Below are 19,778 nucleotides of genomic sequence, written 5' to 3' on the forward strand. Positions count from 1 at the left end.
TGAGATTTTCTAATTACAACGAGTCCGACTGTCAAACAACACAATGCCATGGCGGGCCCAGCAGCCGCATCGACGTATTCTTCGAACTTCCAGCCCTAGGCTAAAGTAAACAGCGCCAGAAAATAAAACATATTTCAGATAATGCGAATGAAAGCGAAAATTCCTCTTCCAAAAAAAGGCGCAGACGGAACGCCCCTAAAAATGTGCTATACAATCGAGTAGAAAGCAAGCACACGCAGCTCTCGAACTCACGGTCTCTGTGTGCGTGAGCAACGCAATTTCATTGCGCCAAAAATGTGAAGAATGGCTAGCAGGGTACTTTAGTTAAAGTATGCTCTTTATGATGGAGTTGTAAACCAAAAGAGGCTTTAATAAAATGAATTTGATAAACTATAACAAAAATGTGCGCCTAAAAGCATGCACCAATTTTTAATTAGTTACTTTAGCGTATTGCGTATTCGCCGTGTTGCCTGCAGTTAGTCCCCATTGTTGATAATTTTGAACATAATTTGTTTGCCATTGCCAAACAGCAGCCCTTGTCGCAGTTGCTGAAGTACCACCCGTACTGACCATTAGCCTGACTCTTCCTGGCTGTCTCTCAGAATGTTTCCCTCTGTTTCTGTGCACTTCTGTCTGACCCTCTCAACAGTACGTGTCCAGCTTGTGACAATGCGGCTATTTGTTCATGTTGCCTTTGCCTTTGCCGCTGCCTTTGTTGCTGTTTGCTTGTCGCAAGCAATTAGAAAGTGCACCCGCAGTTATTATTAGAAATACCAACGAAACGAAATGTACTCAAACCATGGATTCATAAACTAACCCAACTGATGGCTATCAGCTTACTGCCTAGCCAAACAATCCTCGACACACACACACACACAAACACAACTTATTACGACTTATTAACTTGATGAATTTCAGTGTGTTGCGCCCCAAAAACAAATTGTAAGCGCGCGCTTAGTAAATAACAGAAAGAAAGTACAAGTAAACTTTCTTAGGAGAAGGAGTTGAGCGAGCGACAAGAAACGAAATATGTATACTCTACCCTAAAGTAGGAAACTTATTTATAGAAAGAAAATAAAAGAAATATTTATAATGCTTTTGTCCAGACATTATTGCACTACAATAATTTTATTGCGAAAGCAAATTTGAATTCTAATTTTCTCATACCTACAAATAATAAAATTAATGTGGCATTTAGTTGACTCATCTTGAACTTCTCTCACCTACCACAAGCTTCAACCTTTTCGCAGTCAAAAAGTGGAAAACAAGTTTCGGTTATTTGTCAGTCTGGGCTGGCAAGGGCGTGGCTTATTCATAATAATAATTAATTAATTGCCAATTTGCTTATTCAAATGATATGAATGTAATAACTGCGTGTAGACAAGGGTGTGGCGGTAGCAACAACTGAAATCAAGGCCAATTTTCGCTTCATTAATCACGGTGCTGCACCAACAATGCGAGATGTCGAGGTGAGCGAGTGACAGCCAGCAGCAAAAAGGACAGTAGACACACCCGAAGTGCCACGCCCAATCTCCCACTTCCACTCCCACAGAGGTGTTCACACTGACAAGTCAGAAGCAAGTAGCTGTAACACTGCAGAACGTGCGGTAGCTTCAAGATATTGTCTGTCTTGAGGCAATGTGCGACGCACAACGGTGCGTATGATTGATGTTGCTCAATGCGCGACTGACAGTGCCATTATCTGAAAGTATGCTCCTATGACTGTATGTGTGAGTGTGTTTCCTGTATTGCAACCTGCACATGACGAGCAACATCGACAATCACAATAAAAACAACAACCACTTTAATAGCAACAGCAACAAAAAAACAACAATTTAGCAGCTGAGTGCCTGCAAGTGAAAGCCAGTCAAGTAAAGAAGAAACCACAAAAAAAGAAACAAGAAAAATGCAAAAAAAAAAGTAAGGGCAGCACACAGAATTCTACGGCGCCTTTGCGGTAAAATTGCACTTTTGCACGGTCCGAACTCCGACACTGACCCCTCACAGCACGATCCCCTTCCTCACTCCCTGCCAGCGCCCAACTGTCTCTGACTTTGACAACGAAAATGTTGAGTGTTCAGAAAGGAAGTGGCAGGTGCAACACACAGGGCAACCGAGCTGCCAACTTGACTCAATCAGCGAAAACAGCAAACGTGGCAGCACGAGGTGTGATCGACATACAAATACCCTGAGCAAGTTTTATAACATTAATTACAGCATTCTAACAGCAGCTTTTATTTGTAGATATAAAAGTATCTTACAGCACAAACAACATAAAAATATCAATTATGAAGAGATATACAAAAAATATAAAAATATATTTATCAACATTTAGTTATATGTAAATTGCCTTTTTAATTAAATTACTAACTTTAATATCAGCTTAAAAAAAAAAAAACATTTATTTGTATATATTTAAATTTTCAGTTATATAAATTGGCTTTTTAACTAAAGTTGTGAACTCAAAAGCCAGCTTTAAAAAAACCCTTTTATAATGCACACATACGAACATTATCCTTTTTAATTTTATGTTCTTAAAAAAATGTTTTTATTATCCAAACACAAATGCAGAAAGTAAGTAGGAAGTGCAGATTGAGACATACGCTTGCGTAATAATAATACCCTCGTCAGAGACATGTTGCGAGGACTGAGTGTTAATTAAAATTGAATGAAAGGAAGCCCAGTTTTTGCCCCAAAGACTTTTCGCTTGTCACTTTGTGGATTTTTACGCTACTGATGCGGTTGATGAATTAAATAATCAAGAATTAATGTCTGGGACATTGGGAAATTAACTTTAAATAAATGCCGCAACTGTGTGTGCACAGAATCCGCGATGCAATGTTGCCGCGATGCTCATCTGCTAGGTTACCAGGTTGCAGTTACCAGATAAGAGACGTGGCAACTGTTTAATCATGGAAAATTGCGATAATTGCTGAAGCGTGCCAACGCATCAGGATATGCCAAGAGACAGGAGAGAAAAAAGAAACCGACAAACAGTCAGAGTGAGTCTCAATTACGTATATATGTTAAATGATAAAAGAAATTAAATTTATGTTTAATATGGTGAAAGCAGTTTTCATCAGTGTGCTTTACAATTGTCGCAATGTATTTTCATTAGGCTTTTACTGCGTTTCTTTTTTGTGGCCGCTTTCTACCCCTTTGGGAGCTGTGCCACAGAGAGTGGGTGATAAGGAGTGAGCGGCAATTGCTGGCGGCGTTAAAACTTATGCGCGTGTCCGTACAGATCCATAAAAAATTATTGCAAACAATTTTTATAAAATATTTTTTTCGCAACATCAAAAATGCGGCGAAAAAGCGCGTTGGCAATGGGAATGGAGAGTAAGAAGGAGAAAGAAAAGAGAAGGAGAGAGGGAGAGGATGAGTCGGCTGGCCAGTGTGGCCGGCGGCAATCCGCAAAAAACAACAACACTGCAAATGGCAGCGGACAGCGAAAAGGATATGGTTATTCATTCAATCTTGAAAAACCAAAAAACCAAAAATTTAATACGCAATACGAGAAATATTCATCAAAATTTCATTTAACGGGTTTCAAGAGTGAAAAAATCAACTCATAACTAAATCCGTCAATCCATTGAATATTTAATTAAATAAAAGTGCCTCGCAACAAATTATTGAACCGCAAATTTCAACGAAAATCATTTCTGCTTTATAAAAATAACAAAATAAACAAAAATTATTAAAATGTATATTAACTGCATCAAAATGAAATTAATTTACAAAAATATTTTTACCATTACAGACAGTTTCATCAAATTAAATTCAATGGTCGTTTTCGTCGCTTTTCTACAACCCTTTTTTCAGCAGACCAGCAGAACATAAAAATAACCATTTAAGTAAACTGCCAATTTCAATATTTTAGCCAACTATCGATTTTGTGTTCGAGCCATGAAAATGAAAACAATTATATGACACAATGATTGGCATTCCGCATCACGCTTCGCAGGAAATACATTTGGTTTATCTTCTGTCAGAATTGGACATAAATAAGATACCATTAACAATAACCTTCGACTCGTCAAACTATGAAAAATATGAAAATCGAGTTGCTTTTGCAATTTTAACTTTTCCGTGCTGTGCTTTGCTGCATCTGTCCCTGTTTATTTAAATCAGTTAAATCATTTTCCAGTTGCGGCTCGTTACAGCGCGTATACGTAATCTAATTGACAGCTGAATAATTCATGAACAAAATACCTGAGAGATAAAACGAGAAACGTAAATGCAATGCGAATATGCAGTCAATTATCTAATTCAAGTTGTCGAGGCTTTCAACAGAACCTTCTACACAGCTCAGCGCATACAGAGGAGGACACAAGGACAAGGCCAGCAGAATGGTCAGGCAACAAGTCGGCATTGCCTTTCCTCAGGCTGAATACCACTTAGCAAAGGATTTCAAAGCAGATTTCTGAGGAAAATGCCTCAGTATGTACGCATATATATTTATCTGACCACAAAGGCACTAAGTGGCCTCTAGAACGTCGTCGTTTTGGCTCTTTGCTAGCATTTTGTAAGCCGTCTGTTGCCTTCGTAATTGGCAGCGGATCAAAAAGGCTCAATTCGCGTTCTTAGCACGTACAAAGGCAAGGACACAGCGCAAGGAATACTACTTGCAACTGGCAACTGGCAAAATAAACAGCTAGCAACCACAACACTTATCAAGATCAAAAACAAACTTAGCAGATTTTCGATGATAACTTGGCACTTCCCATCAACAATTATGACCTGGTTTAAAATCTGGCTGCGATAATCAAACTTTTAGTTGGCTCTGTAAATATTACGAAAGCAAGTTATATGCAGATTTGTGTTGTTATATCGGCAAATATATAACTTGAAATTATTATTAAATCGGAATATATTTAATATATTTATTTTGTGTATAAAACTAGTCATAAGTATTTGAAATAATTTGGTAACATTTTAGTTTTAAATAACCACATACAATGCTTGCACAAAAGTTTTAAAATGTTAATATGAATCAAATAGTTTATTAAAACTTTCTTTTAATAAAACTACTCGAATTAAATTTAGTAATTTCATAAATAATTATAAAGCTTAAATATTATTTACATTTATGATTATCAAATTGAAATACGCAGTAAAAAAATTAAATTGCGTATCAAGTTTTGTAATATAAGCGCAGTAGACTCAAGGGCAGTGGGAGCCAAGCAACAGGTTCTCCCAAGATTCGTTGAAAAACATAGAATGTTGCACAACATGTGGGAAGCTATCCAAAAAATTTGGCAACCATCGAAAAGGGGAAAACGACGCATGCGCCTTCGAAAAACACTCAATAAAGGATTGGAGCAGAAAAAATGAGTGGAAATGTTGCCATTTTTTTTTTTTGGGGGTGCTTAAATGCAAGTAACTTGCGAGTGAACAAAAGAAGAACATGAATTTGGATGTTGAGAGTGGCAAGAGCAACGACCGAAGGATAAAAACCAGAGCAGAGGAGAACAGAGTTAGTAAAGCCATATATGTTTTTTCCGGCCCATTAAGAGACAAGCTGAAACCATAAGTTGACCGCAAAGTGCGTCTGCTGCAGCAGCAGTTGTTGAACTGCAAAAGGATAACCAAATGAACTTTCCATCTCTCTAAATCTGTGTGTGTTTGTGTATGTGTGTGTGTGTTTGGAAATGAAAGTATCTTTTTGATTTCCGCAACAAATTAAATTAAATGTTGCTTGTAATATGATTGCAATTGAGGCAACGACAACGACAACGACAATGGCAAATGGCAAGAGAACGGAGATCGGACATTGGGCAACGAGAATGACAAAGACCAACGGAAGCAGCCGCCAAGTGGACAGCAAACTGCAGGAAACCAACAATGACGGCATTCCAGCATCGAGCGGAGACGAAGCTCAAATGCCACCAGGAAACAGGAAGCATTAGCCAGTGCTCCAAGCGTGGCAGCCAAGGCATCTCATTGCTCGAGGGGCATTTAAGTGCGTCCATGTGACGACTTCTATGACGTGGTCGACACTTTTTATTGTAAGTGCTGCTGCTGCTGTTGCCACTGCTTTGCTTCGTTTCATTGAATGTTCTTCAACATCAGCTTTGGGGTTGTAGTTGTTGTTCTTGTTAATGCTGCTGCTTCTACTGTGTGCATTGTTTTGTTGGTCTGTGTGTTTGCTTTCAACTTGTCGGTTTTGTCGCCATCGTTGCTTATCACACGAGTGTCAAGCGACATTGGCGATGGCAACGGCAAAGGCAAAGGCAACGGGAACAGCTACGACAATAACAACAACAGCAATGTCGACGTCCTTCTTGTACTTGTCTCAAGTGCCAACGCGAGTAATGTGAAAAATGGTTTGTGCGTATGAGTGTCTATGTGTGTGCAAAATACATGCGTATGTGCATGTGTGTTTGCTTCTCGCTGTTTTTAGAGACGGAGCGTGACTTGTCGTGATCGCAGCTTAGGTATTATTTCAGTTAAAATGTCGATTGTAATATTGAATTATCGCCGTTTCTTTCTTACTATCGACTGAACAACTCTTTTTGATTTGTAAGTTATTTGAGATAATATATTAGAAATAAATAACAAATAATTTGAATTATGAATAATGGATTAATGATATGTATAACAGTTAAAAACAATATTTTATTTTATAAATACCACAGTGATCCTTAGCATATTGAAATTGTGTTTAAAATATACATCAAATCTAAATTCATGTAGATTGGCTTTAATTAAACAAAACAAAAGTTGATTATTATTTCAAATCATACCCATTCATTTTATTTATCACAGACTTAATCTTGAAAGCCCAATGAATCGATTTGCTTTAAATTATACGCTAATTTGGTACACTCTATAAGCAAGAATAGGGTTAATTAACCAGGCATTCGGAGTTTTCAGCTTCATTATCAAGAACAAAGAACTCTCTTACTTAGCCAAATACTCGTCTGCTTTGAGAACACACGTGTCACGTGGCTGTCTCTAAGGGTGCTTTGTTTTGCTTTATGTTGCCTGCTTTGCGGCACATTCCGAACGTCAGGAAATCTTAAGCATGGCTACACTTTGCAATTGGAAATGTGTGGCAGCCACATATGAACATATGTATATATGTACATACATACTCAAATGCTACGTCTGCCCTCCTCGAGTGTGTTTCCTGACGCACATTTCGTACACTAATTGCCGCACAAATTACTTTTAACCAAGTGGCTTTTGCTCATTGTGCACTGGAAATTGCTTGCATTGTTATTGCTGTTGTCGCAAGGAAACAGAAAACATTTAATACGAAAATCATCAAATGAAAGAAACAGATTTTTTAATAATGCTATCAGCAAAGTAATTATATTTCGCAAAAGGTGAAAGCAAAAGTGATTCTTTATGACATAATTTAGAAGTCTGGAGGACAACAATCTCTACAACTTGCTCAAGTGTAACCTAATACTACCAACTAACTTTTTAAATACCCTCAAGATGGAAGCAGAAGTTGTTATTCGCATCTCCACGGAAGCACGTCCAAACAGAAGTAAAGTATGTAAAACTAAAGTGCAGTCAAGTGAAAGTTATTAACATTTAACCCTGAACCAAAAACATTCAAATGGGCACCGCACGTTTCTTTGAAGTAACTTTTATTGGCAGGGACGCAAAAAAGCAATTGAAATTGTAAAGTTTATAATAATAAACGTGCTCGCACATGAAATCATTACCGAAGCGAAAGCTCTAGGAAGAATCATAACGTTTATCGCAAGCCATAAAAAAATGTTCGAGCATAAAATGGGCATCATGTAATCGAGGGCAGCGCGCTGTGGCAGCCACATGAGGCTGCAAGCACAATATACAAAAAGCAATAACGCGAATTGTCCGGCAACAACAAGATGAGTAACAACAACAAGTACAATGAATGTGCAGCCAATATTGTTGCACTCTGGTCAACAACGAGTTCAATATAATGCAAGACGGAAGAAGATATTAAAAAGCGAGCATATTTTGGGGTATGCTGTGAATAACATACCCTAGTCAAGTAATTTCGAGTATTCAACTTAAATCAATTGCAAAGAAAATTAATGAAATTGTGGGAGACACGCTGCGTGAGGCACGTGATGCAATGCAGCCACCAGATGGCCGTTGGACAACTTGGCTGCTTGTCTTTTTCGTTCTCGTTTTGGTTTTATTGTTTTTTTTTTTTTTTTGTTGCTTGCAACTCGGCTGTCAGTCAAACCGTCAAGCAGTCAACCAGTCACTGGGCGATGCCATGCACGAAATTCCGGTTGCTACAAACGGAAATTGCATTTACACCGCCTTGCCGCCTTCTACTGCCAACTATGTACTTCTCCCTTTTCAGAACTTACCCGCTCTTTTCTCCATCGTGTTGCAGCTTATTCACTTGCTTGATTACAATGGCATAAGGTGTAAACAACAGTTGCACGCCCGCACAGTCACTCACTCTGGTCTTTAATCCCTGGCCTTTATTGAAGTTGGCAACATGGCCGCAAGCGTTGATAGCACTAATCACCTGATAAGCAAACCCATCCAGTCCATAACTGTGCGAGGGCAAAGTCAACAAGAGCGTGGTCAAAGCTGATTGAAAATCCTTCACGTTGTTGGCTGTCTTCAAAGTTTGTCTTAGAGATGTGCAGAAAATGTCGATAAGTGATATCGATATGTGAGAGCTGCTAGAGAAAGCTGTTCATAATTATTGAAAAGTTATTAAAGTATAACATGCACTGCTTGCAAGCAGTACACTTCAAAACAATTTGCAGATAATCAATGGCAATTAAATGAACACTCGTAATTGAACTTAAAAATTTTAAAATGTCTATTTGAATGTGATGAATTAAACTTAGATTAATGCTTTTATGTATATCGTAAAATAAAATATATGTATGTATAAGCTTAAGTATGCATATAATATTTTTCACTTAATTACAATTCCTACGATAGTTACTTTTACAATATTTTCAATCACACACTCAACTCTAACTTGGCCTCGTTTCGGTCACGTCAAGTTGCTTGACACGCCCACCGTTGATGGCCTTGGGGGGCAAAACCAACAAGCAAAACAAACAGAAAACTGACACATTATAAAAACCAAACTATAAAAGCATGTAAGTGCAAAATATCTATTTCCAAACTGTGAACAGAGTGAGAATCCCCTAAAGACACGGCCCACACACAAGATTAATCGAAGTAGATTTCATAGAATGCGCTTGAGGTTGGATTGGGTTGGGCAGGGTTTGCTTGACCTGCCACATGCAAATAATTTGCGGCCAACTGAAGCAACAAACAAAAGTCTTAACATTAAGCAAGAGTTGGCGATAGGAAGAAAGTTGTCTTAAAACTTTTGCCCAAATCTGACACACTCTCCCGCACTCTGCTTTCGCCCTGGGTTCGGCAATAACGAAGGAGCAAAAAACGTAACATACATCAAAGCGGCAAACGAGCCGTAGGCGGCATTGCCGATGACAGATAAAGAGAGCAGCTGTCGGTTTGTTTGATGGCAAAACTTTGTCGACCAACTTCAATTACTTTTCCACCTGCCAACAACAACAATCAATTGTGAAGACAAATATGCCAACGATAGTCGTAAAATGCAACACGAGCTAGCTAAGTAAGTAGTTGACCCAATAAAATGGGGCCAAGGAGGGGAAGAATTTTAATTTTTAATATCATAATAACAGCATGTTCCTTAAAAGAAATAATATTATTAAATGTGAAATGTAAAAGAAATGAAAGTGAAAGCAATCAATAGTTAAAAACTGTTTGTCTAAGCCATAAAACTTTCTATAAGTACATTTGCAGTTTTTAATGTAAAGAGTGGAAAAGCTGTAACTTGAGCTGCTCAAAAGAATAAGTGGATGAATAGTGTATGGAAGAGCTAAAAATAACAAAAACTTTTGCTTATCCGCCAAATGAAAAAAAGTTTGCGAGCATCCGTGAACACTTCTTCGTTAACTGGCAATTACTTACTATACAGATAGTTAATATTGATGGTAAAAAAACTATGTATATAATCTTCTACTACGAAGATTAAGTTCTTAAACGCGCAAATTGTATCAAATAAAACCGCGTATTTTGCCGTCACTTAACTGAATGTCAATTACGTGACAGTCACATCACGATTTTGCAATTGCAATTTGCAAATGGCAACAACGCAGATCCAAAGACAGCATGATCTGATAAAGAGACACACAAATGAGTCTGTGGCGGATTGGTGACAATTTGAAGAAAGGGAAAGGGAAGGAAAGCTGCTCGTGACACTGGCAAATTAACTGAACGGTAAATTGCAGACACAAAGACGCAAAGAACTTCTGCAAGCAGTTGACTCACCTGAAAATGTTCAAGAGCTGTATGCTAAATTAAGGCTAACAATCAATAACCAATGTACCCAAGCGACGCGCAAAACGTCGACAAGACCAACAACAACAACTACAACAGCAACAACACCAATCGACAGCCAAAGAGCCAACGAGCAACTGCTGCCAACAACTACCAAGGACGATGGCAGGCAAAGGAAATTGAATTGCATTTCAAATGCATTTGGCGCATGGCTTGGCGCTTAAAGCTGCAGTGGCGACGTGTGTTTCGGTTTACGACAATGTACGTGGATTTATCGGCCAGCTTAAAGGGAATTTGTAAGCGAGAAACTTAAGGCGACTTTGTCTCACGTATCCCGTGAAGATTGTCGGCGCTAATGCGCATCTAATATGACACCGAGGTAATGAGAATTACAATTAGGTAAGATTATTTAAGCCCGTTGTAACATTCTGAACAACAAATTCAATTTGAGTTTTCCTATAGATTGAAAAAAACACATTTCAGCTTCCCTTAAAGTAATTACTCTTTATATATGTATAGTAACATTTGTGAACACACATCTCTCATATGATTTTCTTATTATATTTTAAATGTATAATAATTAAAATATTGTTTCCTAATAAATTTTAAAACTATTTAAACGCATTAAAATGTTATATACGTTACAAGACAAAAATTATGTATACAAATTGTATTTATACTACAGGAATTCTGAAATGATAACTGAAATAAATTTTATAACCCCATTTATTTTGGTATGTTTTATGTTTTTGCCAAAGAAAAGTGTCAGCTTAATCCGAATTGAAATTATTTTGGCTTTATGTATCAAAATCGAAAATGCAATCAATCTTATGCAAAGATCTTTAGAGTTTTTATGAGAAACTTTAAGATTCAGTGCCTAAACCAACAAAACCAACAGATGCTGTAGGAACAGCAGCATTGTCAAGGCATTTGCATTGTGCCAAAAAATAATCAACTTGAAGTTTATTGCATTACAAGACGTTTATGAGCTGGTGTAAACCGGCTAGACCCGGGGACAAAGTCAACCCGGTTAATGCCGATAACCAAGCACGAATTGCTAGAAGGCTGTCAGGCACTCCCGGAGAGAGTGAAGCGAGCAAAAGACAGGAGCAAGGAGGCATGGAGGGTGGACTCTGCACATTGTAGTCAGCCAAGTGGAGGGTAAAAGTTTAAGCATCGGCATCGTCAATATTATGCAAGTGTTGTGCATACAATTTTTTCCTTTTCTGCTTGTGTAAGTTGGCCATCCGCTGTTTATGTCAGGTGCAGGAGAGTGAGGTCGAGGAGTGCCAGCTGGAGCTGTAGATGTAGTTGAAGCTGATGCTGAAGCTAGTGCTGATGGTGCATCCGGATGTTGCACGAGGCGTAGCGTTGGCTGCATATTAAAAACGCTGCAGGCGCACTTTGTGGCAACCATAAGGCAACTTGATGCGATAATCGTTAGCTATTCTATGTAAATTGGGTTTTGTTTATGTGCTTGTGTTTTGCCTTTGTGCAGCCATAATAATAGACTGAGTGGGCGTGGCGTTGACCTATTGCGAAACCGATAAGCGTACAACTTTAAGAAAACACTAAACAGCGAGCTCACGCCGACCAAGTGAAATCCCAGCTGGGTGCTGGTTTGGCCCAAAAATTATGCACATGATTGCGTTAATCAAGTTAAATTAGTTGCTGTCAGTGGGGGAGCAGTTGAAGCATTTCATTTATGTGATTTGAGCTGGGACTGTGTCCCTCGTCAGCTTCCGCTTTTGTCCTTATATATTTTTGTAATGGAGGAAGGGGAGCTAATTGAAGTGTAAATAGAGCGTAAGATGTGCGGAACTCCGTATGCTCTATAAGGAGGAACAAATGCGACATGTGCTGCAAAAATAAATGAAAAATGAAATTATGTTTTATGGCCAGCATAATAGAAACATCCAATAACAACGCGTTGAAGAGCACATCAAATGTTTCAAGTCATTGATTGACTAGTCAAGTGGCAAACAGCACCATGGGGCGCTCATTAAATTGTTAATGTGGTTGGCTTTTGGGGCTTTGTGGGCGTTCAGCGTCTCATCGATGTCTCCTTATATCCGCTCTGACACAGCCTGTCGCACTGTCGCGCTACTGAGCCTGAAAATTGAAATTGAAAATGAAATGAAATAAAATAAAATAAAAAAAAAAAACATCATATAGGAATCTTCGAATGTAGATAGATAAATGAGAACGTGTTCTGTGAATTTGGCGAACCGACTTTCAATTGAATTATACGCTTCTTGTGCCAGTTATGATATTTGACGCAGCTTCCGGTAAGTGAACGGAAGCACAAGAACGTCTGGCTGGCAGCCAGCTAACAGGTAACTTTCGCTGCAGCTTAATAAAGTTAAAATTATTGCCATGTGCTTATGTGTGTGCATGTGTCATTCTCAGAAGTGGCGAAGGACACAGACGAGACTGGTAAATCTGGCAGATTGCCAAGTCCCTTAAGATTTTCTCGATATTTCACCAATACCATATCAAAATTTAATAAATCTTGTAGAAGTTCACAATTACAATTCTCGACGTTTTGTTAAGTTTAGAAACTTGTACTTTTTTTTATAATTCTTTTATAATAAATCAAATAGATATAAATAGTTTGATTTCATTCTGTACAATTGACTTATATTTATTATTTACTCCAATTCCATGTATTCGTATGTATTTTTTAAAATTAAGTTTCTGTCTTTTTTATCGAATAAAATAATAAATAATTAAATTATATAAGTGATAGTTGTCTATTTAAGTTTTATTAACTTTTTATGAAATTATTTTCATTTCACTCAAATGTGCGTATCGCACAAACAAAAGATAACACGTTTTGAATTCGTATTTCCGTTAAACGTAAAGTTTTATCGAAATGATTTACAATCGAAATTTAATAATCGATTTCAAGAACAGCTCTTAAACGAACTGGTTCAGCTCACGCGAATCAAACATTAATGGCCGCGTTTACCGCATAGCGTTCGTTTTCTCGCGGAAAAAATGGAAAAAGTGATTGAAAGTTAGGAAAAAACAGTAAAATTGTATATTTAAGTGAATTTTAATGCTATAAAGTCAAATAGACAATATATAAATACGTCATAAAACAACAAAATGAGTGCAAATCATCCCAAGCCATCTGGTTCAGGTAAATAATTGACATGTCTGCAAACTGAGTGACTATTGTGATTGATTGATTGATTGCAATAGGTACATCTGGGCAGGGTAGCAGTCATGCTCCAGGGGGATCAGGAGGAGGAACAGGGACGGGGGCAGTCCACATTCCCAGCATTGAGGAGAAGAACAAACAAATACAGCAGGAAGCGCTGATGGAGAAGATTCGAGCCAAGTACAGACAAAAGCCAAAATCATACGATGAGATCAAGAAATCAATACGAATGTACTTCATTGAGAAGCATTACCCATTGGACCCTGTGTGCAAGGCGACGCTGCAAACAGTTCTCGATAAACTGCAGCATTACATCAAGGTGAACTCCAGACACGGGCTAGTGGAGCGCCTGGAGAGCCTCTCTCGACAGCTAGGTCTTAAGTTCATGGAGGATCAACAGACGCTATTCATTTCCACAGACATGTTCTATGTGGAAATACTGCTTGATACCGAAGGCAAGCTCAGCGACGTCAAAGTACATCACGAATGCAAAAGTGAGCAACCATCCACGTCGCCATCCAGCTCCAGCTCTGCTGATCTCCTTAACTGCCTCAAGGCAGGCGACTTTGCCGACTTCACAGTCCAGTTGGAAGGCCTCTCCTCTATCTACCAGCTGAACGCGGAGCCTAAGGTCAAGAAGAAGGCTTTTGTGGCTCTCGAGGCAATGGAAACAGACATCTACAATCTCTACCAACAGCAACTTCAACAGCATCAGCAACCACAGATCGACAGCTACCAGATGATGAAGATGTCCTCGGTGGGATTAGTGATGCAGCGACGAGGCGGACACCCCATGAAACTCACCTATTTCTGTCCTCCTCTGCACCTGCTTGAATCGCAGGTGAAAGGAGAGCTAGTAGATGCAGCTGCAAGTAGAGACTACAGCATTGAGCAGGTTATGAAAGCCCTGTTGGACTGAATGCCACTCTCAATCTGGAGGGTTCCTCGGCGAATAAATTGCAAATACTGCCAGTTGTCAGCTTCAGCAGCGAGTCTGGGCTTCCTCTGGAGCTGCCTGCTTATGCTTCACTCACTCAGAACAACTCGATGCTGATTCCGGCTACCTACGTGCTCCGTCTTGGTAAACCGATGCCCGTCTGCATCGATTCTCTGCGTGCTCTGAATCTCCCAGGTGTACCTACAGAAGGAGATATGTCTGTGATGAATCTGATAGTACAAACTGCTTCCAGGCAGCTCATTAGGAACATACAGAAAGGATTGTATGTCAATCTCCCAAAGGAAACGCACTGCTACTTTCTGACGGACAATCGCAGACTGCAGGGCACAATGTTGTCCTCACTGCAGTTCACGGAGCCATCTCAGGTGCCCAAGATAATCGCATTCCTCAAGAAACAAGCGCTCTTCTACACACTTCTAGCCAGCTGCGTCAGGGAGCAGCAGAAACAGTACAATGGTGAGTCACCATAAGACGGATTTCCCAAAGAAGTATAATCTCATGTATAATCTTTTACAGATATGGAAAGCACCATCATCTTGGAGGTGACTGCTGTGTCACTCAATCAGATCACGGTGGAGTTGCAGCATCCTTACGAGGAGTCGCTGGCAACGGTGGACTTTCTGCTGGAAGATGGCGAGGCTACATGCACTATTTACTGCCTTACCAATGACTACGAAGCGCTCTCTCAGAAGCTGACACGAACAGTGCGCCAGGTTGTCTCCATACCTATGGTCATCTATAAGCTACTCAAGTGCTGGGATGAGGAGCACCTTCAGAAGCTGCATGGAATGGCAGCTCCAGGAGCTGGAGGCAGCTCAACCAGTGGAGCAGCTGGTGGCTTTAGCGGCGGATCAGGGTTAGGAGGAGGAGCAACAAACTTTGGCCACTTTGCTTTGGATTCCAGCTCAGTGTCTGGCGAAGGCAGCAGTGGGGTTGGAGGTGGACTAGGAGGAGCTGGTGGATTCAGTAGCGTCAGCAATCTAAAGATGGAGTCGACTCTGCGTTCGTTGGCGGATGCATTCGCTGACTCGACTTCAGCTGCTGCGGCTATTGCGGGAATCATTAATCTCAAGAGAGAAACGGATCCTCAAGCATCTTCCAGCAGCAGTTCACTTCCACTTTCCACCACCGCCTCGACTTCTGGAGCTTCGACCTCTGCTTCCACTTCAAGCGCGGCAGCAAAGGCTAGCGACCATGAGATTGCAGATAAGTACAAGAACATCTGGAAAGATAAGACGCCCAACTTAAAGCACTGCGTCAGCATTACGCCCATTGCTGGGGATGTCAAGGCGCCTCTCCAGCAACAACAGCAACAAGTTGATGTGCAACGGACGGGAGGCATTGAGATCATTCCTCTGAGTGCACCTAGCAGTGTGGGAGCCACTCCAAGTGCCGGCTCTCCAGCCACTACAATCACCATCACACCTATCACAGGTGGAGGAGGGGGCAACGGAGCAGGCAAAGATGCAGTCAAGGAGCAGAAGAAGTCGACTTCAAGCGGAAGTGGAAGTAGCACCAAACGACCCCATGAGAGTGGCTCCTCCACTTCCTCCTCTTCTTCCGCTAATCCGAGCAGCAGCAGCGCCAGCACCTCAAGTTCCTCGAGTGACAACCAAAAGGAAAAGAAGCGCAAGAAGAAACGAGATGACTCTCCAATGGGTCCCCCAGAGAAGATCTATTCTCGACAAAACTCCCCAGCTGGAGGTGGTATTACAGATTCCTCGTCGAGCAGTGGCGTCGTGCGAAAGTTCTCGTCTCCTTCGACGTCATCTTCCTCCTCGCCCAAGTCTGGTGTGGCAGGAATGGGGGCAGCTCTTGGATTGACAGCTCTTGGCCAACCTTCGGCGCGTCCAAGTCCCAAGCACAGTCCAGTCTACAGCAGCCCGAAGCACAGCAGCAACACCGCCTCAAATAGTCCGAAGTCGCCATTTGGCACCCACTCGCCCAAGCATGGATCCTCTGGAAAGCCGAGCATGTCCACGCTCAAGAGCGCCACTGCGGCCACAAGCCTGAGTCTGAGTCCTAAGGCGGAGAAATCTTCGAGTGGCATCACTTCGAGTGGATCTACTGCAATATCGCTACCACTAGCTCTTCCTCTGCCCACAGGCCCATCTGTATCTGGAACTGCTTCAGGAGCAGGATCAGGCAGCAATCCTCCAATGATGCGACCCGTGCCGCCTTTGGCCGCCAGCAGCAGCAGCCAGTTGCCGGCAGGCATCACCATCAAGAAGGACAAGAGCAGCCTGGGCATAGGCATGGGCAGTTCCTCGGCTACCTCCTCCGCTTCTTCTTCAGGAGTCGTTGCAGCAGCAGTCGCCGCCCTTAAGAGTTCCCAGCAACAACAGCAGCAGATGAAGCCATCTGTGAGCAGTTTATCGCATCTGGCAGCGGGTGGCAACCTGGGCAGCTACTCGACGCCATCCGTGGCCGCTTTGGAACTCAATGCTGCGCTCCGCAAAGGCATGGCGGGATCGGGAGTGGGACCGGGATCGGGTCCGGGAATGGGCGTGGCAGCGGGAGCGGTAGGCGCGGTAAGTCCGTTTTCATTTTATGAGTAGCTCTCGTGTGCCCACTTCCGCCTCTGCCTCCAATTCCTCAACTCCACTCTATATACACTATATCCAGCTGCACCTCTTAACCCATAGTTGCCATTTATTTTTCAATGTTTGATCCTAAAGTAAACTTGCGATGCAAGTTGAAATTGGAACAATAGTCTAAACAATGTGTTTAACTTGAGCAACTCGATGGAATAATTGTTAAATGTAAATTGTTATTATGTATATTAATATTAATTAATATTATTATTATTACTGTAGTTTTTGGTTTCCTATTGGATTTATATAGTATTGAATTCGTTTCGTTTGTAAATATATTTTCTTCTATTTTTTAATCGCATCCGTTTTATTTGTTCTGCCCTTATTGATTAATTAATCTTTGTGCTGGGATCTGTCTCCCTTCTCCTTGCTCCACCTTCTGCTATCTACACATACTAATACACATACAGTTGCTTTGCACGTTTGTTCCTTTAATTGATGCATGTCAGCGCTGCGCTGTTAAGGAGTTCTGTTAGCTGTTCGAATGTTAACAAACTGTTGTTGGTATTCGCAGCCTTCTACGAGGTTCTTTTATATATTGGCTAAGGTAATAATTATCTGACTATTACTAACGGGATTATTTCTCTCTCTCTCTCTCTCTTTCGCTGTTTGCATGATTTTGGCAATCCTTAACCCGCAATCGACACTTGTGCTTCTTTTTGACACGTTCTCCTTTTTCTCCTTCGTTTGATTGTTTTAATTTGCGTTTTCGGTTCGTTTCTCGTCCGTTTGTCTTTACACACACACAAATACAACACACGCACACACAACACACGCGCTTCCTTTGTCAGGTTAGTTTGATGACGTCGACGGCAGCTTCGACGGCAACCATCCCAACCACGGCAACAGCAACAATATCATCGGTAGCAACAACAGCAGCAGCAGCAACAGTGGATTCATCAGCCACAGCCTCGGGCACAGTGGGAACGGGAGCAGTTCCTCCTCCTCCACTGGCAATAGCAACATCAACAACAACGGCAATGGCAACACATCATCAGCAACAGTTGCTAGCAGCGGCGCCACATAGTAGCGACAGTGGAAGTAGCAGCAGCAGCACGGGAGTAGGAGCAAACACTGGAGGGTCCTCGGAATACATGGTGAAGCCAAGCAGCCAGGAAGGTCTTAAACTGACCATCAAAACAGGAGGCATCAGCAGCAGCAGTTCAACTAGTAGCAGCAGCAGCAAGAGAGATGGTAAGAGGGAGAGCGGACCATCAAGCTCCTCTGGTAGCAGGAAGACACACACAGGACTTAAGCCAGGAGTGAACAGCGGACCAGCCTCAAAGAAGGCACACGCCTTAGGATCAAGCGGAAGTGGAAGTGGAAGCAGCTCCAGCAAACACCTCTTCCAAAAGGCCAACTCATCTGGCAGCCTGAGCACCAAGCTAGGTGGATCGTCCTCTTCATCCACATCGTCGGGTGGTGGAGGATTGCCTCTTACCAAGAGCAACAGCACCAACTCATTCCAAGAACATACGGCTCCCAAAAGAAGGCCCAGCATGGGCAGTGGCGGAGCAAGTGGCAGTGGTAGTGCTCAGCGCAAGTCATCGCAAGGTGGTCACGGATCTGGAGGAAGTGGCGGATTGTCACCAGCTGCTTCAAGCGGATCAATGTCACAGCCACCACCACGTTTTGATCACCACACAGACATGATGACCATTCTACAGTATGCTTCGCCCAGTATGACAGCCAGCATGGAAGGCTTCATCAAAGGACTGCACAACAAGTTCCAAATACCGAAATTGTCGCAACGCACAGCAACAACCACAGCGACGAGCAGCAGCGGTAGCACCAGTAGCACTAGTGGGGCAGGAGGTGGAGGACAGACAACAGCTACATCTACAGCTACGACGTCTTCCTCCACAACTTCTTCTGCCTTGCAGGATCAGCAAGCCACAACAGATCCAATTGCCTTGTTCAGCGGCCAGTCAACTGCACCCACTTCCATCAGTGCACAACAGAGCAGCAGTGGCGAACAAGGATCAGGCGATGGCATCGACGAGGAGCTGCTTGCCAGCTTGGCAGGCGAATGACATCGATTATACCGATCAGTTGGAGAGTGAAATTTGTTCCTTAATTAGTAATTATGTATACTTTTATTGATTCTACAAATGATCTTGAACTGTGAATGAGAGACTAAGTTTAGATCTAATCGTAGCAAAGATATTAAGAGCAAAGACAATGTTGGGCATATGTGATTAATAAAAATATGAAATGATGATCTCTCTCTCTTTCTCTCTCCATACTCTTCGTTTTCATCATCGCATAGCGACAGATCGAGAAATAATGTAATCTAAGCTGTTGGAGGTCTGTGCTCATACTCTCTTAATCTTTAACTAGAGAGGTATATAAAGTTAATTACAACTGCAAAAATCAGACTTGATAAAATGAATGAATTAGATAACACATTTGTTTGCCTGTCCGTCCATATTTAGAAACATCTAGATCTGTGATACTACATAAGATAGAGCTACAAATTTTTTTAACTAATTAAAAAAAACTTGTGAGCTTAATTTTTAAAGATTTTAGTTATCATAGTATGTCAAATATGAAAATTTGTTAAGGAGTGAGAAAACTGAAAGCGACTAATATATGCATGTAGGTCTTGTAAAGCATAAATTAAATAAATCAAATCATTTATAAATTTGGAATTACACATTAAGGTTTAAATCAAAATGTATAAAATTCTAACAATTCAAGTGCAGCGACAATAATAAGACTATTTTGAATTCCTTAGTAGCGGGTATATTAA

At 41.1% G+C, this 19,778-nt stretch overlaps 1 protein-coding gene across 1 annotated transcript; it reads left to right on the forward strand.

Moving 5' to 3' along the window:
* The first annotated feature begins 13,225 nt into the window (after positions 1 to 13,225).
* LOC117567502 (mediator of RNA polymerase II transcription subunit 1-like) lies at positions 13,226 to 19,335 on the forward strand. The gene is given in 5 exon segments (XM_034247533.2): positions 13,226 to 13,453; positions 13,516 to 14,373; positions 14,376 to 14,888; positions 14,949 to 16,963; positions 17,818 to 19,335. Coding segments are annotated over 5 exon segments (4,662 nt in total). The 5' UTR covers positions 13,226 to 13,419; the 3' UTR covers positions 19,060 to 19,335.
* The last annotated feature ends 443 nt before the right edge of the window (positions 19,336 to 19,778 follow it).

Source organism: Drosophila albomicans, chromosome 3 (assembly GCF_009650485.2).
Source record: "Drosophila albomicans strain 15112-1751.03 chromosome 3, ASM965048v2, whole genome shotgun sequence".
NCBI lineage: Eukaryota > Metazoa > Arthropoda > Insecta > Diptera > Drosophilidae > Drosophila > Drosophila albomicans.